The sequence below is a fragment of the Terrapene carolina genome, unplaced genomic scaffold (assembly GCF_002925995.2).
Source record: "Terrapene carolina triunguis isolate 2854851 unplaced genomic scaffold, T_m_triunguis-2.0 Scaffold197, whole genome shotgun sequence".
NCBI classification, from domain to species: Eukaryota; Metazoa; Chordata; order Testudines; family Emydidae; genus Terrapene; species Terrapene triunguis.
Genome location: NW_020664548.1, coordinates 669,677 through 695,794, shown reverse-complemented (window position 1 = coordinate 695,794; position 26,118 = coordinate 669,677). Strand labels below are relative to the sequence as shown.

At 49.2% G+C, this 26,118-nt stretch overlaps 1 protein-coding gene across 1 annotated transcript; it reads right to left on the bottom strand.

Annotated features, from left to right (window-relative positions):
• Positions 1–2,909: 2,909 nt before the first annotated feature.
• On the bottom strand, positions 2,910–11,718 carry LOC112106118 (blue-sensitive opsin). Its single transcript, XM_024199187.2, has 5 exons — positions 11,358–11,718; positions 8,160–8,328; positions 4,753–4,918; positions 3,728–3,967; positions 2,910–3,041 (listed from the first exon to the last, which is right to left on the bottom strand). Exons 1-5 carry the CDS (start codon positions 11,716–11,718, stop codon positions 2,910–2,912), a joined length of 1,068 nt encoding a protein of 355 aa, XP_024054955.1.
• Positions 11,719–26,118: the final 14,400 nt, after the last annotated feature.

The window sequence follows — 26,118 nt, the reverse complement described above, 5'->3', positions numbered from 1 at the left end:
GGGAGGCGCTCAGGAGCAGCACTTCCCAGAGGTGCCTTGTGTGTGCACGCGTCCACAGTGAGTATATGAAGTAAAGCTTGGGGAAGGGCAGTCGCTGAATCCTCAGGAAGGTCTGGCTACCTCCCACCATAGAGGGGAGAGGGGAATAAATGTGACCCCGGATTTCCCTTTCCATGACGCAGAAGCCCCTGGCCGAGGAATCAGACAGACGCACCTCCCTTCTTTGTGCTGCTGGTGTTTATTTTGGGTTTGTTTTTAATCCCTACGGTTCAACTTTACAAAGTCCTCACGCCGATACATTGGTTTATGTATAAAATATGTACAGGAAAGCACTGCAGGAGCCATCGCGCCCTCTAGAGCCGGGCCGCGCGAGTGAAAGAGTGCTCCTCTCCTTGGAGGGGGACGATAGGGTCGAGAAATGTAACAATTTCCAAGTACATGAGCAAATATTTACAGGTGCCAAGACAAAAAAATATATCTCCAGTGTCGTCTCCAGGAGAGCTGGGAGCAGCAAAGCCCCCCTCACAGCTCCATTTGTTATATTGATTTATAAAGACTATGTATATCGATTTTCACAGGCCATGCGTCTGCCAAGGATGCACAGCTCCGACTTTCGCTTGTGCTGGCAAGGGGTCGCAGAGACCGCTCCCGCCATGGATTTTGATGCTCTATGTTCTGCAGCGTTATGGAACGATGCCTCCGAAACACTCCCATGAGCTAGAGTAAATGCCACACAAACGTGGAGTCCATTCCAGGTGAGGGGCGGGGGGGAATCCAGTCTGGGCTTTCCCCAGGACTGTCCTGGTGTTAATGCAATGGAAGCCTAGGAGATGTCTTTGCAGGTAGAGATCTCCCTTTGAGCTGCTTAATTTATTTGGAGTAAATAGGAGAACCTGGGCTGGATTTCTGTGCCCGCCTGGAATGGATCCAGCTGGGGGATGCGCAAGTAGTTAGAGCTTCTAATGGGATTTGGTGGTCAGAATGGCTTGTTAGAATGGGATGCCTTTAAATAGCCATGAGAGGTAGCTAAGCCGGGTGTGAAGTTAAAGGCAGTGGTCACCAAATGCTGTTCACTGACTCATTGTAACACAACTGAAAATGCTGATCTCTAAACTAAACCCTGATGCCAGTGAACAGCAAAATCCCCACTGATCTGAATGGGACTGGGATTTGTCCCCCCATGTCTTCAAGCTTGTGGAGAGCGTAACGTGGATTAAATCTACAGCTGGGCAAGGGTTTCCCAGTACTTTAGCTTGAGGCACTGGGAAAAACCCTGCTCTACTTGAGTCTGGATCTGGCTTAATCCCATTGCATTGCATCAGCTCTGCTCTGCTTGGAAATGGTGCAGAGGGAGGCGTGCTGCCCTGCATGCAACCTCTCCAGTCCTCCTGCAACAGCCTGGGGTGCAGCCAGGCAAAGAAACAAGGTGGCTTCCCTCCCGGCCCCTCTGTGAGTGAGAGGATGGGGAAGATAGTAAGGAACAGAGAGGGAATTACAGACCACAGAAACCTGCTGTTGTGTTCCATTGCAGCTTCCGACCAAGGAGAGAGCATAATGCCAGTAACCATGAGCTCTGGGGAGAATGCAAGGGATGGATGGATGTCTTCCCGTCCTGAATCCACTCACACACACGCTTTCAGACCCGCATGCATGCAAGTGCTTATACTTGTGCATGCATGTATTCGTAGACTTTTGTATACACACGCAATGTTGGTATGTGCTACATACACCCAGTGCGCAAGCGCTTTAGGCAGGGGTTTAAAGCTAAACCAGAGTTTGCGCTCCCCATGCTCTTCCTACTGGGTTGTCTTCTAGGATCTGCATTATTGCTGAGCTGGACTTTCCCTCTTGCACGGAATCATTTGCAGTGGTGCCTGATGGTAAATACACCGAAAACTCCTGCAATTCTCTGACCATTGAGAGCTATCACCTCTCTGCTAGCAAGTTATACAGCTGGCACAACTGTAGGAGAGCGTGGTACCCACAGCTGCTCCCACTAGCATTGATCCTGAATTATCACGGTCCGCTCTAGTGGACTGAGAATGAGAATGGGAGCCAGGAACTCCTGACGGCTAATTCCAGCTCTGCCACTGACCCCTTCTGTGGCCTTGGTCACATCACTTCACCTCTCCATCTTGCCATCTCTGCAATGGGTATAGTGATGCACAACCCAAAGGGGTGTTGTTTTAGAAATGGAGCCACAGCAGCAGCCATTGAGGACTGAAGCAGAGCTAAGAAATGATGCCGCCGACTTGTTCTAGTTCTAAAAACACCCATCAAGCACCAGGGTGCTGGACAACTTCCCCTCCGTTGTTGTATGTTCCCACTAGGGCTATTTCACTCCAGGTGACACAAGCTGCATCACAGAGTGTGACCCATGGGCAGCACAGCTCAAGGGGTTAGCTTCTGGGGCCACTCTCTCACCAAAACTCTTCAGCCCCTGCCAACCTAAATCACGCTTTATTTCCTTAAATCTATGTGCACAAGGGGGCGGGAGGTCATGAACAAGTGAGCACAAAGGTCTGCACAAGTTGGTACTGGCTTTGCGTGAGTGTGTGCAGCAGGGCGTGCAAGGGTTTGCGTGAGAGGGCTCAGAATTCATTAGTTGATATTTGCACGGGTGGCTGTTTGCACAAGTGGTTTGCATATGCACAAGTGAGCCTTTGCATAAGTGGGTTCCGTATGTGCACAGCTATTTGCAGGGAGGGGCCACATTCAGTATCGACATCGCTATTTTCACAGGGGAGGACTCTCCTGTGCACACCTGAGCAGGTGTGATATGTGATGACGGAGTACAAGGGAGTAATCTCATGAGACAAGTTCGTGGACCAGAGGGTACGTGGGTGCATCACTTTCTACTTCTTGATCCCAGAGCGTGGCAGGTCCCCCAAGTTCAAACTGTCCATGGTCTATGCTGGTGACACTTGACTGGAGGAGACGGAGGATACCTCAGTCTTGCTCTGGGATACAGTCGAGGAGACATCATCATCCCCAAAGGGGTTCTTGCCGCAGCAGATTGTGGTGATCATGCAGTTACGGAACTGAAGGGAGAGAGAAAGCAGTGGCACCTTTGCACAGCACATACATCCACGATGGCCAGTGGAGCCATCCCTCTGATCACCAGACAAAGAGCACTTTGCTGGGTTACATATAACACCTCACCCACTACAGAGATGCTACCACCCCTGTGGCGAAACGTGGCAGCTGTTCCAACTGCACAGACAGCGCTAAACAAATTAAGGCAGAAAGCGACAGGTACCAGATTCAACTGGAATTTGTTCTGGGACTGGAATAGCAGGGGGGGGTGCTATTAGGCAGGAGGAAGATGCATCTGCTCAGCTGTGGTGAAGCTCACGACTGGAGTAGCAAGAAGACTGCAGGTCAGGATCAAGGTGCATTGGCAGCACCAACACAGGACTGGGATAATAGAGGGGCTGTAGGTTGGGATTGAGGTGTGTTGGCAGAGCTGGGGGTGTCCCAGGGAGTGGAGTAGCAGGGGTGCTGCAGGTCAGGATCAAGGTGCATTTGGAAAGCTGAGTAGAGGGAGACCAGGGATGGAATAGCAGGGGGGAAGCTGCAGGTCAGGACTGAGGTGCATTGGCTGGGGACGCAGAACTGCAAGAGCAGGGGTGCTATAGGCCAGGTTCAGGGTGCGCCCTGAGAGTTCTGGGGGAGGCCTAGGACAGGAACAGCTTTGGCAGGGAGGCTCTGGCCCCGGGAGTCTCACCTGTTTGTTCATGAGGACATAGATGACGGGGTTGTAGAGAGAGGAGCTCTTGGAGAAGAAGGCAGGCACTGACATGAGAGTAGCGGAGAAGTCCGCCCCCTTGTTGGTGAAGATCCAGAACGCCACCAAGGCATAGGGCGTCCAGGCCATGAGAAAGCCCAGAACCATTAGGATCACCATGCGGGTCACCTCCCTTTCCGCCTTCTGGGTGCTCGCCGACTCCTGCTGCTGTGCGGCTGCCTGCGGGAGTAGGAGAGGGCAGTGAGCCAAGAAGCGCATTGCAGTGCTGAGCTGTCTCCCACCTGGCAAACTAGAGAGAACTAGCTATCTGACATGGCTGGAGTCAGGGAACAGGGAGTAGGTCTGAACCCCTTTGCTGGGAAAGCTGACCCCTGGGCCGAAGATGTTTCAGTTCATATTGCATTATGCCCAGAAGGGATCAAAACCACTGCACAGAACATGGATGAGATCCAGGGGCAGGGACCCGCTCCACTGCTCAGAACCTGGACTAGATCTGGAGCACAGACTAGATTTACACATGGAACGGCTCACACCCAAGGCAGCACACACCCAGTCATAAAGTGCAGCCGATAAACTCTCTTACCTGGAGAAAGGAGAGGCTGAAACAGGCACACACCTGCCCCTGCTTTGTGCTTGCAGAGAATCATCCCTGCTTTCGATCCCCCTGTGAGGCCCTGAGCCCCCTCACTGCCCGCTGATAAATTATGGGTGTGATGTTTTACATCTCTTGCCTCTTTGCTAAGCCTGGGCCTGTCTCCAGAGGAGATGGGGGAGTGAACAGAGATAACACCGGGGGCGATTCATAGATTCCAAGGCAAGAAGGGACCACTGTGATTGTCTAGTCTGACCTGGCCAAACACATGCGGGCTGGTATTGCCCATCAGATGGTGCTGCGGGTGCTTCAAGGAGCCTGTTCTCCAGCTGAGGACCAACACCTTCTACCCCTCCCCCCATGCTCGTTGCCTCTCTTCATCAAACCCTGAGCAGCTCAACGCATACTCTACCTCTCGGACTTTGCATATGAGCCGCCCGTAGGAGAAGAAGATGACCACCACCGGGATGATGAAGTGGACCATGAACATGTAGACAACGTAGGATTCGTTGTGGTAGTCGGGGTTGAGGGTGTAGTAATCTGGGCCACAAGAGCACTGCATGCCCTCGGGAATGTATCTGCCGAATGAGAGAGCAAGCAAAGCAGAAGGGTTAGGTCGCGCATTTCACAGGGCCCCCCCATGTGTGGCCTTCGGATGGGGCTGGGTTGAAACTGGTGAGGTGACCTAGAGTCTCTGGGTCTGCAGCAAGATGTCTTGCCCAGGGGCTGGAGAGCCTGCGGCTAAGCCAGCCCTTGATTACAAGATGAGCCCCACAGGAGAGCAACCAGGTAATTCCAGACTAAAAGACAGCAGGCACCTGCAGGCAGGGTGTGTTTGAGAGCGTAGCTGAGACTGCCAGAGGCAGGAGGAAGCCTGGCAGTAACCCGGGGAAGCCCAGAACACAGGCGGTTGTGTGGTGCTGGAGCTGGTGGAAGAAGCCATGCAGAGAGCACGCCTGGCTCTACAGAGCCCGAGCCAGGTCAAGCCTGTGAGTGGGCGTTGAAGAAGGGAAGGTGGGGAACTTTGTGTGCGTTTGGACTTTTGAGTTCTGGTTTTGGACAAACTCCATTGCCAGCCTGAGCAGAACCGGGGAAGAGTGAATTCAAAGGTTCACTGGAGCCTGATTTGAGTTCTTAGAGGGGCTTGGATGAAGGGGAAGTAGAGGCAGAGCAGTCACAGAGGCAAACCTCGCCACAATGGGGCGCTGGGCAGGCAGTGAGCAGCCGCGGGGCTGCATTAGCAGCTCCCTGAGCCTCTGAGAATGACAGCACCAGCCAAAGCCAATGGCGCTGTGGCCAGGCATTGCGTGTGCTCCTTCCAAATTTCTCGGCCCATGCCCCTCAATCCTGACCTGCAGCCCCCACCCTCTGCTATGCCAATCCTGAGCTCCCCACGCCCAGCTCTGCCAAGGCACCCCCGCTGGCCTATCGGTGTGAGGCAGAGGTGCATGCTTCCACATGGGGCTCTGCTGAGCCTGCTGCACTCCTGCCCTGAGTGATGGGAGCTGCAGCGAAGCGCCGTGCCCCAGTGCCAGGCAGCCCGGGAGAGGATCACGCAGGGGCAGTGATTGATTCAGGAGAAGGCGGCGTGTTTGCCGTTTGCTCTGCACTGACACATTGCACTTGGACATGTAGACATCAATTGGTTGTGACAGACGCTCCCTCCCATGGGGAGCAGGCTGTTTATTCCTGTCCCTACACGGCTGAGCATTTGGCTGCCAGGTGCCACCTGCTCTTTCTCCTGAGGAGCAGAGATGATGGGGAACCTACTATGGCTCAATGCAGGTGTGAACTCTGAGGTGTCCTGGATTCCCTGCTGCTGAGGGATTGTGTCCCTGACCATCTTGGCTAATAGCCATTGATGGACCTATCGTTAGCGCCTGCTTAAATTTTTGCCTGTAGAATAAGATTCTTTCCATAGGCTTTTCAGAGCATCCTATAGAATTCAAAAGAGGATTCTTTCCCTGGAAGGATTTTGGTTTTAATTAGACCTATAGGATGGATCTCGTCCTTTATGAACTCCCATAGGACTTCAGAGTAATATCGATTGTGGGTCGAGTTTGGGTTGTGGGCGAAGCTAACTGGACCCCTGTTACATTTCTGCAGCATCCTATTGGTTTCATCCCTAGTCAGTTCTTTACTGCTTTTCTGTAAAGAGAGAGATTTGCGGGGGGGAGGGGGGTGAACGTGTCCCAAACTAAAAACCCCTCTGCTATTTCTTAGTTTATCAGATTTGGGGTTTCTATGACTCAAAAGCAGCTTTGTTACTTTAATAGCTAATGTCCTGATCCCTGCAGAGTCACGTAAGTAAATTGACTTCAATGGGTTTGCTGCCAGGAGTAAATGTAAGTCTTTTTCAGGATCAGGTCCCAAATTTGTGCAGCAGGAGGGCTGTGGCGAGGGCAGTGCCTTTACCTGTGCTAGAGGGGAAACGACAAGTGAATTAATGTGCAAGGCGCCAGATTGACAGCCCTTCTTAATGCTCAAGTCCTGTGTCTATCCACAGAGCCTATACAACAGAGGCATCCCATACTGTGCTTCAGTCCTGACCGCCCAGCTCCTGGCCAACATGATATTCGGGCTCAACTTGAAACGATAGGGTCCACGCCACGTGTCCTCTTAATCTTAATTCATTGGTTTAACTGGGATTTACTGTCATATGTAAGGATTAGCACTGGGAGCTGCCGTTGCGGGATTGAGCCCCTAACTCTTCTTCACGCCGAATTCTGCTCTAGCTAGGTTAGTCTGCAATGACTGCTGGAATGGGGACAACCATGTGCACGGCTGGCTCCCCAGAGGAGAACACAGCTGTTCGACGGAGCACAGCTGGTGGCCTATGGCATTAGACAATTGCATTACGAGCAGACCGTGCTTCCTCCGAGCTCACAAGCAAGTACAGAGAGTCTCGTCTCTCTTTGCTTAGTGGCCTGGGCAGCTTTGTCCCTTCCCCTCTGCGGTAGCGAGCAAAGAGCATGTAGGTCCTGTATTTGCCCTTGCCACGGTTAGTTCTCACTTCCTATGGTTGGGCTGATGCACAGAGCTTTTGGGACAGGAACAGCAGGGGAAGGGGTTGCAGGTCAGGATTGTGGTGTCCCAGCAGAACTCTGTGTGGGACTCAGAACTGGAATAGCAGGCGGTGATGTTGGGCCAGAATGAAATGCATTGACAGAGCTGGGGTGAAACCTGGACTATCAGGAGATGCTGAAGGTCAGGACTGAGGTGATGCATTAGCAGCGCTGTGTGTGGGGCGTCTAGACAGGAATAGCAGAGGGGCCTGTAAGGTAGGATAGAGGTGCTTTGGCAGAGCTGTGTGAGGAAGCTTGCAATGCCCAGATGCGGGAGGTTACATTTTCAGGAAGGATCCCGAAGCTCAGAGTCTGATTCTGCTCTCATTAGCACTGGCGTAAATCAGGAGTAAGTCCATTTAAGACAGTGGCATTATCCCAGTATAAACCCAAGGTACACAGATCAGGTTCAGATCCATAATTGCTTTTCCTCCCTTGGTATCCTGCTGTTAATTGATTTATCTTGTTAGACTGACCTCACACTTGGTAAAGCAACCCCCATCCTTTCATGTATTTATACCTGCTCCTGTATTTTTCACTTCATGCATCTAATGAAGTGGGCTCTAGCCCACAAAAGCTTATGCCCAAATACATTTGTTAGTCTCTAAGGTGCCACAAGGATTCCTCGTTATAATTGCTTCTGTGCTTCAAGGGCTCATACATAGGGGGGCACCTGGGTATTTGGGAGTCGAGTATTTAGACAGCGGTCTTTGTCCGGATGGTGTCAATACTGTCTGTGTTTCGTATTACTCACCTGGACCAGCCAAATAGGGGTGGAGCAGCGCAGGAAAAGGCCATTGCCCAGGTAAAACTGATGCCCATCAAGGCATGGGTGGCAGAGAAGCGGAAGTTGCCCATGGGCTTACACACCACGATATAACGCTCTATGGCCAGGACGACAAGCGACCACAGGGCAACCTGACCTGGGGGAGAAAGAGACAGACAGAGCAATCTAACATGAGTGAGCTGTTAAAGGACTTGGGGGACAAGAACTTGTCTAAACCTGCTCTTATCTGAACCGAGGGGAAGCATGGTCTGGTGGGTACAGTACAGGACCAGGAGTTGGATCACGGGACTGAATTGGGTCACGGGGCTGAGTTGGAACCGGTACCCTGCAGCCTCCCCATCTCACCGTGGCTTGAGCAGAGTCTGCCTTTACAGTGCCTAAGAGTCTGCCCCCAAAATGGCCATATAAAGCGCCCAAGGGCCAATATGAGTCTCTAAATGTCTTGTTTAGGGCCCTGGTCATTTGTCATCCCCTAAAGTCAATGAGTCAAGTCTCGACCTGGTGTAAGGAAGCGCGGCTCAAGGCGTGAACCCTCGCTTGCACCATGTCCGAACCTGTCCTGATGGCTCTAAGAGTCTAAATGGGTATTTGGTATGTGTCCCCGCTGCAGGAGAATGAGCCCGGGCAGGTGCTGGTGTGTTTATTTATCAAAGGATAATCAAACCTTAGGGGATTATGAGCCTTTAGCCTGTGCCATAAGCCTGTTAATGCCCCCAGCATGTGCTCATCCGCTGATAGCTACACCCTCTGCTCAGCTTTCATGAAGAACGGTAACTCTTGCTGCTTCCCTTTAGTATAAACTTTCTTCTTCCTTTCCCCCCACAGTTGGGACCCTCCTTGTTCTCGCTGGGTAGAAATGGAAAGCCTGGATTAGACGGAGGGCCTGAAAAAGCGTGAAAGGTTAGAAGCTGTTGTCAGGCACAGAGATGGGGCCTTTTCACTGAAGGAATTAGTGATGACACTAAGTGGTCCTTCTTCTGCTCCCTAATATAGACCCGGCCCCATTTCCAATCCCTGGCATAGACCGGATTCGTTGAGCCTCTTTTCCTGGTGGCAGGAATATCCCCATTGCCTCAAATGTATTCAGGAGTGAAAATTACCCAGTGAAATTTTTACCTTTTTTTTTTTTTTTTTTTAAACTCCTGGCATTGATTGCAAACTGTTCCCTTCAAGAATTTGCTCTCTGAGCTGTGTTCGGCTGGCCGGATAAGTCACCAGGTATCATCTCTCTTTGCTGGTCGGATGAGCGCAGAGATGTAAAATTAATTCATGCTGCTTGGAAATGGACTTTTTTTTTGCAAGCAGTTGTGCCACTGAGATTCGATCGCAACCCTGCCTGCAGGAGTGAAAGATCAAAAAGCCACGAACATGGTCAGATCAGCTGGGTTTGAAAACGCCGCCGGATAGTCATTGGAAAATTTCTGCACTACTTGCGCAGCTCTGCTCAAAAATATAGACTGAACCCTGGTTCCACTCCTTGAGACTGACCATGTCATTTTTCCTCTTCTTGAGAGCAACCACATCTTCCTTCAGCTCCCTGATACACAATTAACCCTCACTCTGCTCCCAGATTTAAACCTTTCCTCCTCTTTCATAAGCACCAAACTCCTCTTCTCTAGCCCAGAGGAGACTCATTTTCCCTTCCCAAATACAGATGGGATCATTCTGTCCTTCGCTGATACTGACTGGATCTTCCTTCTCCTCCCAAATACTGACCTGCCCCTTCTCTTGTATAAAAAGCCTGCCCTTGCTCCAAACTGCAGCATCCTGCTGTAAGATGCATTGTTTTGGACCATTGGTTTTATGTAACAGTGATAGCATCTTCCACTGGGAACCTGGGACAATTTTATATGCTCCTGGAGTCTTACTGTTGCACCAAACGTTTTTTGTATTCCCCATGACAGCCCTGGTTATCGATGTCTTCCATTTCTCCACGGAACTGGAACAACGTGGGGTAAGTTTCCCAGGCGCTGTTCCCCATTCTAAAAGAACCACCCTAAGGGAATTTCAGTCTCTTGGACCTTTTTAGTCCTTGACCCTTCTGCTGAGGCTACGGACAAGGGGGCCCAATTAACGTTGGTTGTGATGCTGCCTGCCAGGGGATAAAGACCCACCTACCCACCCATTTGACGCAGATCGCTGACTTGGACGCCGATGTGGTACTAATGTCTGGCCGGGTTTGACATGACTGGCATAGCCCAGGAGGTAAAAGCCTTCATATTAGGGGGCAGTATTCAAACCTGGGCATCTGCATTCAGGTGCTCAGTTCTGTACATGAGTGCTCCCAGCAGCACTGCAGATGCTCAAATGCAGGTGTTAGCTACCTAAACCAGATAACTCCAGGTCAGACTGTGGAAGGAAGAGTCATTTTCAGTCAGGCTGCCAATGACTGACCTGCTGGGAGGGACTTCCGCACAATATTCAGCAGGGCTTATTCTAAACGGTGGAGGATCTTGCCAAGACCATGGCAGTTTCCAGATTAATCTGAAGAGGTGCTTGACTTTGTGTGGACCCTAGCGATGGGCTCAAACCCAGCCCTTCCCAATTCAAACACCCCTGAACTTTGGGTCCCAGATCCTTAGCTGAACTTTGCAGCTTGGGCTGATTTCTTTTCATTGCCGCCTTTCTGAAACTCCTGACGTGGATGCTGTCGTCACGGGCTTCCGGGACAATTTTTAAAAGTCCCCAATCTATTTTGGGCACAGCTCGTAGCTTGTCATTGGGCTGGTTCTCAAGTCACTGTGCCATACTGATGCGGTACCTTTGCATTACAATGCTACATCACCCTTCCGGGAGTGGCATAATGTACTGAGGCCACATAGGGCATGTCTACACTGCAGTTAGGGGCTGTCATAGCTAGCTCAGGTGCCAGAGCAGTGAAGCCGTGGCAGCACGGGGCTGTACAAACCTGCCCGGAACCCTGGGTAATTACTTGCATGTCTAGCCCGTGCTGAAACATGCAGTGTCTAGCCCACTGGTGCAGCCAAGCATGTTTCAATGGGGAGAAACAGACTGAATGCAAGCCATCTGCCTGGACGGCATGCTTCCAACTGGAAATAAACCCAGGGCAAACTAGAACTTCCTTCCTCCAGCCAGGCAAGCGCATGCCTGATTCCCCCTTCCCTGCCCCCCCCCGCCCCCCCCCCCCCCCCGCTGAGCTCTTACCTCCCAGTGTGGCAAAGAAGCCCTCCACGGCACAGCCTATGGGCCCGAAGATAAAGTAGCCGTTCCAGGCCGTGTAGAAGGTGACAGTGAAGCCAAAGCAAGCCATGAAGAGATCAGCCACTGCCAGGTTGACCAGGATGTAGTTGAGTGGCTGCCGCAGCTTCTTGTGCTTGAAAGTGACAAGGAGGGTGAGGAGATTGATGGGGAGCCCGGTGAAGATGAGAAAGAAGATGTAGCAGCACACGATGCGGTACTTCCAGGGTTCGGCTAGGTAATACTGTGGGTACTCAAAGGGGCTCCGCACCAGCCCTGTTTTATTGGAGAGCGGCACATAGAAATTGATACCTTCTGTCCCGTTCATCCTTCTGTTATTTTAGCAGCTGCTCTTTATTATTTAATTGTTTCTGTCTTTTTTCAGAACCAATTTAATTTTATTGTCAACCTCAATAAAAAAAAATCCCCCCACCCCCAACAGAAATCCTTAAGAGAATGCAGAGCTGGTGTGGTGTCCCTCATCTACATCCCAGGGCTGGCAGCGCCAGGATCCCATGGGGGTTTTTATATCCTTCGCCCACTTCTGCTGGAGTGGAGGAGGGAGTGAGGGTGGGAGGGGAGGATTAGGGTCTAGGCTAAGTTTGTATGACAAGGACAACGGGATTGAGAGGGGTTGATGGTTTAAGCGCCCTCTAAGCAGCTAGTTGGCCCCAAAACCTGCCTTAAGGCGTATTAATTTCCATTAAGTGTTTAATATCTTTGAAGGAATTTGGTTTATTTGGAAGTGAGGTGAGGCAGGAACAGAGCGGTAAATTGGCAGGTGGTAACCAGGAAAGAATGATAGGTGGGTAGAACGGAATAGCAGAGACAGGAGTATTGGAGAGGGATTTCTGTACCCACTTGAATTCGACCTAAATGGTAGCCCTTGTGACTGCCCAGTAGCTAAGAAGGTGAGCTGGTCAAATTATGTGAGCGGAAGGATGGTTCGGGAGTTAGTGCACTGGCTTCAGACTTGGGAGACCCAGGTTAAATTCCCAGCTCTGCCACCGACACCCCATGTGTCCGTGGCCAAGTCACTTAGTCTCTTTGTGCCTCACTTTCCCATCTGTACAATGGGTTCTGTTCGGGGGGGGGGGGGGGGGGTCTAGTGGCTAGTGTAGGGGATGGGGAGTCAGGACTCCTGGGTTCTATTTTTTACCTGATTCCGGCTTCTGCAATTGTATTTGTTAGTTGCCAATATTCAGCAAATAATTTGGAAAAGCAATTTCTGACTGCTGGGTTGTTTGTAATCTGTTTGCTTGGACTGTTCAGTATTTGATATTTGCTGTGTGTGGTTGGTCACTTAAGTCGCATGGTATTTTTTCTGCTCCCTGACTGGCTTGCTGTCTGAAACTTCAGACAGAAAACAATGACTCTCGTCCCTCCAGTGTTCAGATTAATAATTGTTCATGCTAAAATTGGTGAAATGTATGGGTTTCATGAATATCTGAATACTCAAACAGTGCAAGTTGTGCTGTAATAGTGAACTGGATTCTGAGCAGAATCAGGTCCTCTCACTGCAGGTTCTGGCCTCATAAAAGGGACGGCTGAAGCAGCAGCACTTGAATTTTGAATCATAGCTGCAGCGCTTGGCAAACCTGAACCCACACCCAAACTGGGTCACAATGGAATGGCATCTGCATAGGTGCCTTGGACCATTGCAACATTAAATGTACTTGGGTCTCATCATCAGCGCTGAACATGTCCACATGTTGGAAAGCAACCAGCCTTCTTCTTTTGCAGGACTCTTCTTGACCAGCGACTCCTGTCCCGGGCCAGCTCCTGCCTACCTCCTGCCCTTCAGGAGGAAGTTATTATCATTGTTATTTATTGGGGTGTGTTGTGATAGCATCGACTAGCCCTAGTTATGCCCAGGAATCAGTTGTGCTAGGCACTGTACAAACACAGAACAAAAAGACTGTCCCTGCCCCAAAGAGTTTATAGTCTAAATAAGTACTGGGGTTTCTAGGCTGACGTCTCAACTGAATTACTTTGTAAGCCAAATGCTGTTGCGATGCCAGGCTGCCAAATGGAACTAGCAAGAACAAATGCAGATGGTTCTGCTGGGCTTTCATTTCCATGCAATCCTTTCTCACAGCCCATGCTGCAGCTTAGCTGGGAGGTGGATTGCATGGGGTCTTCATTGCAATTAGGTTTCTGAAGTATGTAACTGAACATCTGATCCTCCACTTGGAAAACCCTAGTGCTTTGAAGGGATATAGTGACTGGGAAGCGTCTCCTCCTTCCACTTTGCATGGTGGGCTGAATGTATAACCCTGTCTCCTCACCCTCCTCCTGCCCTGCCTTGGGGATGAGATTTTTTTAAAAAGGATATCATGGAGCCAGATCCATCGACTCATTCCGCACAGACCCCTGGAGGAACAGCTACCAGAGGGTAATTCATTCCATTGCCTACTGGAGAGTTGTTGAACCAGAACCCTGGGCATGTTCAGCTCCAAATCCAAACTTTGTAGCTTGGGACCATCCCTGTCAGATGGATCTGAACCAGAATTCCAGCTCTGAACCTTCTCAGATTTTACAGAAGTTTGAATCTGGATCAGAACTACATGGCTAAATCTCTAAGCATTTCCAAACTGGCCTGGATTCAAACCAGTGATTTAGAAGTGAAAAACTCTATAGGCCATTTCCCATGCCCTGCCCTATCATGTCATTTTGCCCTGGAGATTCCGAGGACCACGTCTTCAAAGAGATACATGCCAAGAAGCATGCGCATGACTTGGATGCAGAACCCCCAGCACGTCAAAGTCCCAAGCATGCATTTGCACGTGTGTTATTAAAAGGGTTGGTTCATATGTTTAATCCCCTTGAGCCAAACAGTCTGTAACCTGAATTTTAATGAAAATGTTTCTGGTTTGTCATTGGTAGAAGGATCATATCTTCCCAGGTCAGGAACAGGAGAGCATTGTGAAGTCAGTTAAGTATCACTGTCTCCATTTTACAGATGAGTAAATCAGGGTGTATTGAGTCATCACAATGAATTGTTATCACAGCTGGGAATAGAACGCAGGAATCCTGACTTCCATGCCCAGTCCCACCTGTTGTCACCAGTAGGTCACATATCCTCCCAGCTGTGGAAATAGAACCCAGAAGTCCTGACTCCCAGTCCCATCGCGCTGTAACCCTAGAGAACACTTTATTTAAATCAGGATAGGCCAGTGGTTTTCAACCTTTTTTTCATTTGCAGACCCCCTAAAACATTTCAAATGGAGACGTGGACCCCTTTGGAAATCTTAGACATAGTCTGTGGATCCCCAGGTGTCCATAGACCACAGGTTGGTTGAAAACCACTGGTATAGGCAGTAGATGACTCCTGTTGTCTCTGACACACCCAAGTGGCCTGATCCTGCTGGAAGTCAATGGCAAAACTCCCATTGTGGTCTATAGTCTCCTCCACTTCTCCCTGGAGGTGCAGTAAAGGTCACCGGGTTTCCCAGTGGTGCCTCCCTTCATTCCTGCACTCTGCTCCCCTTCCCAGGCTTGGGAAGCCAATCAGTCTCACAGCTTTGCAAGGACTGGGGGCAGCCAGAAACTGGGACTGGGCAATAGGGGATGGATCACTCGATAAATTGCCCTGTTCTGTTCATTCCCTCTGAAGCACCTGGCATTAGCCACTGTCGGACAACAGGATACTGAGCTAGATGGACCATTGGGCTGACCTAGTATGGCCGTTCAAAAAGGCTCCTTGGCCACAGTTCTAAAACCAGCTTGACAACTTGCTGTTATTTGTTCAAGAAGTGGTGACTGGGGGAGGGAAAAGCACTGTGGTGGCCTCCCAGCCTGTCCCCTTTTCCTGGCGTGGCTCAGATAGCCACATTAGGTGGTTTATAAAATTCATAACAACATACTGGCCAATTACGAGTCCTCAGGTCTTTCTGGCTCTGCTTCCGCTCCTTGACCTGGACTACCCTGCAAGAACCTGTCTGGTCTACAAGTATGCCATGGCAAGGCAATAAGATGGTTGAATTAACCCAGCTGGGTCTTTCCTGGCCTCTTTGACTCATTCCAGAAACTGCAGCTACAGTGGGTCAGCATTTAATTTTGCAGAAAGCTGGCATATCTGTCTATCTGTGTCCATATATGTTTGTCTGTCTGTGCTCATCGCCATGTTATCTAAGCATGGGAAAACACACCACCAGATTTCACAGGAACCTAAATACCTAATTATTTGTGTTTTGTCTTTCTTGGGCTATTTTCTATTTTTGCATCGGGGATGAAATATTGTATGTGTCACCCAGATTTAGGCAGGCGTGAGTCCGAGTCCCACTTTAGTGTCTAATCCATAGAGGAGAACAAGTCTACTACAGCTGCTAGCTAAAGGAGTTGCTCCGTTAGCAGTAGTGGCTTGTGCTTTTAGCGCTGAAGGGCTTGGGTTCAAACCCTGTTGTCGTCCCAAGCATGGTCATTATATACGTTCCGCACTTGGCTGAGTGCATCCATGTAAAGTATTGCAGATGGTGGAAATACAGTGACAAGGACCAGCTCTCATATTATTTCAACCCTGAGGCAGAGAAAAGCCATGGAGCTCCACAGCCGACCAAGGGTTCATTTAGTAGACTTGGGCGGACACGGTACTGGAGCGTTATGATTGTTTAATGGTTATATTACAGCACTGCCTGGAGAGGCATCAGCCAAGTCAGGGCTCCAAGCTCCAGGGCTGTACAAGAATTGATGGCCTGACTCCCGCTGGGAAGAGGAAAATACTGTTTGCACCAGCTGCTAAAAACCTACCGACTATAGACTGACTCCCCTGGAACTGGGTGCAGGCTGTCCCCAGTGACTGGAATGCTGGTAGCATCCCTACCTGCCTGGTAAATGCCTGCTTGGGTGCTATTCAGAACTGTACCCAGGCAGGGAGAATGGACAGCCAATCAAGCAGCAGCTGGAGAGGCTGGCGCATGATCCGCAATGAGGAGGTAGCTGTTTGGACAGGAGAGGGTCTGGAGATGGCGTGAGAGAGAGTGGCAAGAAAAAGTGTGGCTGCTCCACACTCAAACTGCGGGAGCAAGTGGGAAGGAAAGGACGGTTTCACCCTGACTCCTCAGTGCTGAATTTGGGTCAAGGGGAAGTTACGTCGCTCTGTGAAATCCGTCAGAACTGGGTCAGAACTAGCCCCAAACTCATATGCTCCCTTCCTTGTCCGAGCTGGATGCTGGATGCTGCTGCAATGGGAGAACTGCCTAAGGCTTCTTAGCAGAGCTCTCCCGCTAATCTGTGACATATGGTGGCGTACATGACCCTGATCTGTTAATACTGTAAGCTTCGGTCCCTTCCCCCCACCCGCCCTCCTCAGAGATGAGGTGGATGGAAAAAGTCAACATCGTCTCCGTGGAGAAACTAGATCGTCCCAAAAGCTGGGGGGGGGGGGCAGGGCAGAGGGAGGTTTTAGAGGGAGCTGCAGGGCGGGAACGGAAGGCCAAGGGGTAGGAAGAATGATATCTTTATCGCCGGCATGCTCTGATCCTCCAGCTTTGGACTGAAAGGACAGAGAAGTAGGACATGGCTGGCAGAGACCAGAATAATCAGGTCATTGAAGCCAGGGGTGCCCTGGGGTAAGGGTTCCAGATAGGAAGGCTACCCCCTTGGAAAGGGGCTAATGCCATCTTGATACATGAGTGAGAAGCAGCTGTGGTGCACCAAGTCACAAAATGATCCAACCTGATTCCTTTCTCCTCTCTAGACTCTCCTCGGCTCCTCGCTGGTAAAACACAAACAGCCCTTCGTTCCAGAGAGCTCCCTTGCCATCATGTCTCAAAGACGCATTTCCTTGAAGGTATTTTATATCCCTCCTGAAAGTGGCAGAGGTTTCTAAATGTACCAAAGCTGGATTCCCCCACAATGAGCCAATTTCAGAAGGTTCATACTTCAGGGTCCATTCAGATGAGCATCCAAAAGTTCATAAGTTTCTCTGAACTTTTGTTTGCAAACAGTCAGGGGCCAGTCTAGCTATAGGCAATCTAGGGAGCTGCCTAGGGCAGCAGATATTTTAGTAGTTATCTAGAGTGGCTGATTTGGCCTGGCTGCCCCTTCATCATAACAGAGGGGTGACTGGGCCAAATGTTGAGTGTATGGTGTTGCGACCTGGTACATGGGGTCACAAACCACTCAGATTTGCTTCAGTCACCCGGGTCATGAAGGAGGGGCAGCTGGGCCAAATCTGCCACCCTAGGCCTACAAGGAGTGGGGCAGACACTGAAGTTTTGCCTAGGATGGCAGATTGTCTTGAGGAACCTCTGAAAACGTGGGCTGAGAATCTCATGGGAATGTGCATTTCCACTTTCGAGACATATTTTCATGAAAATAGCCATCCTGACAACATTTTCGTGCTTCCATGTCCTCTCCTTAGAAGTGTAGACACACACAATGAAGAATAATTGGGGAAGGAGGAGGAACTAAGGCAGATATTTTTGGACTTCTAAGAAAGGTTCATCTGGAGTTTGGGAAGAAAGTCATATTGTATCCAAAGAGAGTCACATACGTGGACCAGTTTACATGAAGGACTAGCTAGAAGTCCCTGGACTTGTATTCAGTTTTGGAGGATGAAAGTCAAGAAGACTGTATGTGGATTTGAACTCGGGTCTCCTGAAGCAAAAGGCTGGGGTAGTAACTCAATGTGCCTGCAGCCTCACATGCACATGGGCATGAATGTTACCTGATCTAATATGAGGCCATAGAAAAAGCTCTTTGATTTTCGGTAGAAGTGGGCTCCAGCCACAACGTTCAGACCTGGGTCCAATTCCAAATTTTCATAGAGGTGAAGGATGGATGAATCCAGAGGTACAGACTGACCCCTTTTAGAGATGGGATTGAGCACAAAATATGGGAAATAATAATACCTAGATCCTGTATCTGGATTTGAACTTTACCAAAGTTGTCGGGTATAGAGATCAAATTCCAGTGGATGCCCATGCACCAGCCTGTAGCTACAAAACTAAGGAAAGCTAATAGAATTTTCCAATTCACCCAAATCTCATGGGCTTTCAGTAGCATTTAGGCTCCTAAACCATTGAGGTGTTTTTGAAAATTTTGCCCAGTTTTACATAGAACATCCAGATGCTGGTGAATTGGTAGGCCCCATGTTTGCTGGCACCCAGAGATAAAGTCTCAGGACCAGATACCCAGCGGATGTAACTCAGATTAGCCCCATTGACTTCTATTCGGGCTCCAGGGATGAGGCTGGCAGATGTCTTTCCAGCATCATCATTCTTTTCATGAGTTCAGTTTTCTCCCTTTGCAGCCTAAGGTTAACATGTAGGTAGAGCAAAGATCAAGCTAGGTGCAGCAAGCTCTGGTCCTCGGTTGACATGGATTTAGAGTTCTCACTAGGTCAGCAGCAGTCAGAGCGATACCTAAAGGCCTCAAGTCAACTCGGAGGAGGAAAATGATACAGGGGGGAGGATGGCTGTTTTTTTTCCAGGATGTGAACTTGGATTCCCCGAACCTTCTATGCACCAGGAATGAAAATGGAAAGTGATAGCTTTAATCTGGTATCTGTTAGGCCAGGAAACCTCATATGACGCCTCTCAGAGAGATCTGCGCGATTTAATGAACATCATCCTACCAGACAGGTAAATGGGGAATTTGGGCCATGTCTAGCAATTCCAGCCTCTCCCCGCCCCACACACACACTTCGGGATTCTCTTTGGGGGCAGGGACTCTCTCTTCCTAGGTGTTTGTATAGTACTCAGCACAAAGGGGCCCTGATCATGATTGGGGTCTCAAGGTGCTACCATAATACAAGCAATAATAATAAATGGGAAAGCTTCATTAAAAGGCTGTGAAATGTGTTGGACTTGGATGAGAGGCTACACCCCAAATGACTTAAATCACTAGATTGACAGCCCTGGGAATCCCAGTTCTCCTTTGTCTGCAGAACCAGGTACTGCAGGAGGAGAGATAGTGATTAAAGCACTGGACTGGGATCCAGGAGGCCTGTGTTCAATTCCCAGCTCTGCCACAGACTTCCTGTGTGACCATGGGCGAGCCACTTAGTCTCTGTGCCTCACCATGGGGGTGATAGCAGTTGTGAGGATAAATGTCCATTTGTGATTGTGTGGTGCTCTGATACAGTGGTGGTGAGGGTCACATAAGTACCTAGATAGCAGCGTTTCAAACTCCCCTACAATTCTGATCCACCTGCCTCCTCTAGGGTTGAGAGGGGACTTTGGTGTCCCTGGCCCACTCACTCCTTTGTCCTCTCTGAGAGAGATTCAGCAAGGATGTGGCAGTATTTGTGATGGGGATGCATGGAACTGAGACAGTCCAACTCGTTTCACACAAGCTACCGTCAGATGGCAACAACTTTCAGCCTCTATGATGACTGAATTCAGAGAGGAAAAGTCCTCTCTCCTGTTACCTATGCCATCTGGCCCCCCAAATTGTATCAGGCCAGATCCTCAACTGGCGTAAATCGGTCTAGCTCCATTGACTTCATTGGCGTGGGCACCAGTTTACGTAGCTGAGGATCTGTCCCCATAGTTCTTTTGCAGCTGAGTTTTCATCAGGCAAAAGCCCAAACTTTCCCAGAGTCTGAGTCACAAGCAGCTCAAGTCATGATCCCTACCAAGATCAGAATTGTCTTGTTTCTTCAAAGGTCAAGGGCATTGCAGGGAAATGCAATTCCAGCTCCCCTGCCTCGTTCTAATCGATGCCCCGAATGCACCCCCTCCCAATCTGAAAGGGTCACACGTCTCAGTGCCTGCTCTGTAATGGATTCCTCCCGAGCCGTCTCTCCGCTTTCCGCCTTTGTTCCGAACACTGGACCCATTCAGGAGCCTGATGTGGTTAGCTTGTGAACCTCAACGACCACCCCCTTCCCTGCTTTATAACATCCTCTCTCCCTCCGACTGGTGTGCAGAGGTTAACAAAGAGAAAACGATTTAGCGCAGGCTGAATGGGAAAGGCTTTGGTGGCACAATAGGGTTTGAAAGGTGTATGGCTGAGAGGAGCCGTCGGGAATGATGAAACAATGTTACCACTGGCCCGGCTGCATGGTTCAGTGACTCTCTGACAAGGAAGGAGGTCTTTGTGTGTTAAATAACAGGAAAAGTGATTTGTCCCCTATGCGGTGGGAAGATTCTAAGTGAGCAAGCTGCATCGAGGCAAAAACTCCCTGTGTAGTCCAGCAGCATCAGCCCACTGACTGGCTCCAGTCCTTTCACAGCTGGGGCCTGACTCAGAGGCCTGGACTACACTAGAAAATTAAGTCGGCTTAAAAACGTCACGTGGGGTGTGAAAAATCCACCCCCCTGAGCAGCGTAGTTAAGCTGACCTAACCCCCAGTGCTTCTGTTGACCTAGCTAGCGCCTCTCCAGGAGGTGGCTTATCTATGCCGACAGGAGAACTGCGCTGCTGTAGCATTTCAAGTGTAGACAGGCCCTTGGTCACAGTAAGGCCCCTTCAGCTGCTGTAGATCTGCTGTAAGGACTCTACGCTGGCCCTGCTCCCAGCAGAGGGGGGTATCCAGCTAAGGTACTTAGATGGCTGTTATCATAGTAACTTTCATGTTTTTATCCTCCCAACAGGCCCATAAGGCAGGGCTCTTGTCCCCATGTTACAGATGGGGAACTGAGGCACAGAGAGGCTAAGTGACTTGCCCACAGTCATACTCCCTGTCTGTGGCAGAGCAGGGAATTGAACCTAGGACTCTTAAGCCCCTTCCTAGCACCCAAATCATTATCCATCCTTTCAACGCATGTAAAGAAATAAAAGCTCATCAGGAAACCCTAACCCTTCCCCAACCCATACAAGCCCTGACCCCACAATCTGCCCCATCCCAAAATAAACTCAAAATATAAAAATTCCACCCCATTAATGCTTGCAGCCCCCTGCTTCCCCCCCCAATCAATCTGGTACAATAGGCTAGTCTTCCACTAGAATGTATTTTGGCAACCTCAGTGAAGGCATCCGACTGCTCATCTAGCAGCTAGACATGTCTAACTAGGAACATTGCCACCCACAGTAAGCCATGTGGATAAATGCGAGTGGAACTATATGTGGGTGCAAAATTCTGGCCTTAAAAACCAGAAGCCAGTGCTGAAAGCCTGGCCCATGGTGCAGATTTTTGCTATGTGCATTTGGCCAGGTTTATAAATAATACCCTGACCTGGATACTACTTTGCAGAAAGGTTTGTGCATTCCTCCCGGGGAGGGAGAGGGCAAATCTGGGACTGTAGCATGCTTCTTTGCCTCCCCCCGCCAAAAGAAGTCCCCCTCCCCATGACAGATAGGAACTGTGCATAGCTGGTGAGCTGAGCCGCTTATCCCTGGCTTGTGAGCTCACCTGCCGGGAAAGGGTTTAAAACGAGATAAAGCCGGAGTGTTATGGAGACCATATGGAAGGGGAAGAAAACCCTTTAGCCTGTAATTGGATTCATTCCCAGAAGCTCCTGGTGGAGGTGAGCCTGACTAGAAGTGACAGGTCATGATCTGTGAGATGCTGTCAGCTGTGCTGCCCAAAGCAGGATGTGTGTCCACAAACCAGTAGATCAGTCCATTAGGCTGGATCAAATAGATTTAAATGTGTGACAGGGAGAAGTAGAACACAGATATATATTACAATTCAGTTCGGTGTTTTCAAGTCTGGATTAACTACTGCAGGTGACAGTGCTAAGCAGAAGCTCCTAGCCCTCTGGTGGCTAGAGGAGCGCACGCGTTTGCAGGGTGCAGACTGTTCTTCTTTGGCCTGTGTGGTTTGTCCGTATTCCAGGCTTTACAGGATTGTTTTCAGTAGGAGGAGAAATCGATGCTATGAGTCAGGTACATTCTTGGTGTAGTCTTGTTTATTTACAGACAGACGCCCCCGAAGTCCTGTTTCCCTCAACACATTACTGAGTGTTCCCTGAACAGCAGGCAGCTTGCTCAGAAATCCCTGTGTTGGCCCCTCCAGCGGGCTCTGTGCCCAAGGCTTGCTGTCTCTGCTTCCTCTCAGGGGCCTGCTCCTAGCTCCTTCTCCAGACCTCCTGCTGGAGTGCACAGGTTTGCAAGGTACACCGCAAAAACACAAGAGCCCTTGAAAGATCGGTCAGCTGCATCTGTTGTATGTGGATCAAGCATACCCCATCTCCCCTCCCATCCATGGGCCTCCCCTCTTACCACTACTGATCAATAGCGTCCCTGTGACAGCCCCAGCAATTGCTGACATGGAAAAGTAGGGTTCTCCGGGACACGGTCGTCTCCTGCCCACAGAACGAGGGATCCCAGAACAGCTGCAGACTTTGGTCTTTTTGTGTGTGGCACTGTCAACATTTTTAAAAAATCAGGAAAACTGGAGGTAGTATATTTTATTGCCTTAGAAGACACAGATTAGATAATATCACTTCATACCTAGTATATTGCTACATGACATGGGTATTGCTAACCCAATGCAGCACAAACACATTTTCATGTGTCTGTTAGCTGCTGTGAAACAAACCAAAGACATCTTCTAACATGGGTGATCAGTGATGCAAGCAGGAAAATGTTGTCTGTTCCCATGAGGCCTTCCCTCGCTTGCTGCTACTGAAATTAACTCTGAGCAAGCCTTCCACACAGCTTTGCTCTCCTTTCTAAAAATATCACCCAATATTCTAGAAGGGGCAGGGCAAGCAGCAGCATTGCCTGGTGGCAGAAGTAGAGGAAAAGGAATCAGGAGACCTGAGCTCTGTTCCTGCCTCTCCCATTGAGTCACTGTATTAGACCAACATGTTCAGACTTGGGTGCCTAACTTTAGGCACCTAAACAAAAACTGCCTGATTTTCAAAGGTGCTGAGCGCCCACAGTGCCCTTGGACTTAAATGGGAGTTGTGGGTGCTCAGCACCTGTGTTGTTATCTATTATCTCTAGTGTGGTAGCATCTAGGAGCCCCAATCATGGACCAGCACCCCATTGTGCTAGCTGCTCTACAGACACAGAACAAAAGGATGTTCCCTTCCCTAAAGACCTTCCAATCAGGCCATTTATTTAGGTGCCTAACTATGGACGGTTTGAACCCTTTGGGCTTCACCTCTTTGTGCCGGACTCTGTGTGACGTGTATAATAATAGCTCAGAGGTGTGTTGTGAGGCTTAATTACTCTGTGTGAACCATTCTGAGATCCTCAGATTACAGGCGCAATACAAGTGAAAAACATGAATTATTGCTCGTAGGTATAGTTACTGTAATGCTCCAAAATACTCTAGGATCGTGGTTGTAAAAAGTGGAGTCTGAGGGTATGTCTACACTGCAATGAGACAACCATGGCTGGCCCGTGCCAGCGGGCACAGACTAAGGGGCTGTTTAATTGCGGTGTACATGTTGGGGCTTGTGCTGCAAGGTAGGAGGATCCCAGAGCTTCAGCTGCAGCCCAAGTCCAAACATCTTCATCACAATTAAATAGTTCCTTAGCCCGAGTCCTGCGAGTCTGAGTCAGCTGACATGGGCCAGCTGTGGGTTTTTAACTGCAGTGTAGACAGACCCTTAGAAAATCCCTGTAGAACAGTGGTTCTCAAACTATTGTACTGGTGACCCCTTTCACAGAGCAAGCCTCTGAGTGTGACCCCCTCTTATAAATTAAAAACACTTGTTTATATATTTCAACACCATTATAAATGCTGGAGGCAAAGCGGGTTTTGGGGTGGAGGCTGACAGCTCATGCCCCCCCATGTAATAACCTCACGACCCCCTGAGGGGTCCCGACCCCCAGTTTGAGAACCCCTGAGTAATACAATATCTTTTTATAGGGATTAGGGGGGGAATGTTTTGTAGGTATTTTTGTTCCCATTGTAATTTTGGAAGTGAAGTTTGGTCCTGTCTATATTAACTTGCACCAGTATTGGAGCAAATTTCTCTAACGCAGAGATGGCCTCACTTAACAGACTTTGACCCCCAAAAGTGAGACCCCCTGAACGTGAAAGGTCTTATTCTCTGGGCACTCATCCCAGTTTTAAAGCAGCACCATTCCCTTGATACTAATGGAACAACTCCTCATTTCACTCTCGAAAGCAGGGGGAAAATAAGTATTGGGATCTCTTGCCATTTTTGTCATGAGTCTTGTGTTACTTGGTGTTTTTTCTTAAAGCCTCAACTTCTGGAGTCATATAGTTGTGAGAATCTCAGCTTTCATTGAAAAGAAGTCAGTGTCTAGCCCGCATGGTTGCAGAGAAAAGCTTGAAAATGTAATCCTAAAAGGCTCGGGAACAAGACCCCAAATAAAAAGAACCCAAGATTTATAATTATTTTTTAAAATGTCATGATTGTTAAGGTCCTGATTTTTGAACAGTTAGAGCTTCTCGAATAATGCCAGTTTTTTGAGAGAAATTTTTGGGAAAACATTTTTTTGGACGAAAAAAGTTTGTTTTTTCAAAATACCCCAAGAATTTCTTTTTCCAGATTTTTTAACTGGGGCGTGGCGGGAATGTTTTTGAGAAACATTTTTGGTAAATAATTTTGTATTTTGTTTAAAAAAAAAAATCTCATTTCAAAAACCAAATACCAATTTTTTTTTTATCAAAAATAGACCAGTAAACTGAAAACTCTTCCCAAAAGATATTTACCAAATAACTTGGGCTGGGCGGGGCCCAGGGGGATGTCAGAACTGGAAAATTGCAACCAAAATGAAAATGTTCATTTTGCCAAAAAGCCATTTTTCTTTGAAAAAAATGTTTCAGCGGATAAAAGAGACGACCCGCTCTAGTGGCAATGCCAGGAGAAGCAGGGCTAAAGTACAGTGAGGCTGGCACTGGAATAGGGACTGGTAGCTGCCCTCCGTTAAAATGAATCTGCAAGCCTCTAATTTTGGAGAGGCCTAATCAGGGCCGGCTCTAGGTTTTTTGCTGCCCCAAGCAAAAAAATTTTTGGCTGCCCTCCCCCCCCCCCCTGCCCTCGCTCTTCTCCCCCCCCCCCCCCCCCAACTGCACCCTCCTGCCGCCCCAGCCCTGGGTCACTGGTAACTCGCTCCCAGGGCGGGTCATTCAGCAGGAATTTTGGATGTGCACAGAACATAGACAGGATTGGTTCCCATATGGTTACAGAACTGCAGTAAAGTGGAACAATTTTCAGCTTGTGTGATTGGAGGATATCTGGATGCATATTATAAGACTGTCCTACATAAATGAGGAAAAGTTGAGGTGCCTTTATTATTCTTTTGTTCCATTCTTTGTTTCTATGGGGAATTTGCCAATGCAATATCACTGTCTTCCTTTTAAACAAATAAAACTAAAACTAAAAAAAAAAAAGCAATGGCTGTTGAAAATAGCAATTCCAGTCCTAATAACCACTGGGAAGCATTTCTTGCTCCATTTATTCTACTTTTTCTACAGCAAGTTACAGTGGATCAGTATATTTGATTTGGGAGAAATGAAGTAACAGCTGCCCAAATTGAGCTTGAGCACTCCTGAATTTTGAGGGTGTTCAAATCTGGAAGGCAGGTGCTGGATTCCCTTTCTGAATATTAGCTAAATCTGGAAAAGAAAAGTCAATTTCTGCTTCCATGGCTCAGAAGTGTATATCCTCCTACGTGCCTGGTACTGTATCTAAAGCTGCCCAGTCTAGTAGAGCCTCCCCTCCCTTACTTTTCATTTTAAATTCTAGTGGGATCCACATACCTCCCTTGCTAGACTTCAGATAGAGAGGGGCACTGTCCATTTAGTCTACCCAATTCTTTCTTTGGGGGAGAGCCCAGGGCTGGGGCGGCAGAAGGTGCGGGGGGGATGCGGGGGGAAGAGCCCAGGGCTGGGGCGGCAGGCAGGGCCGGC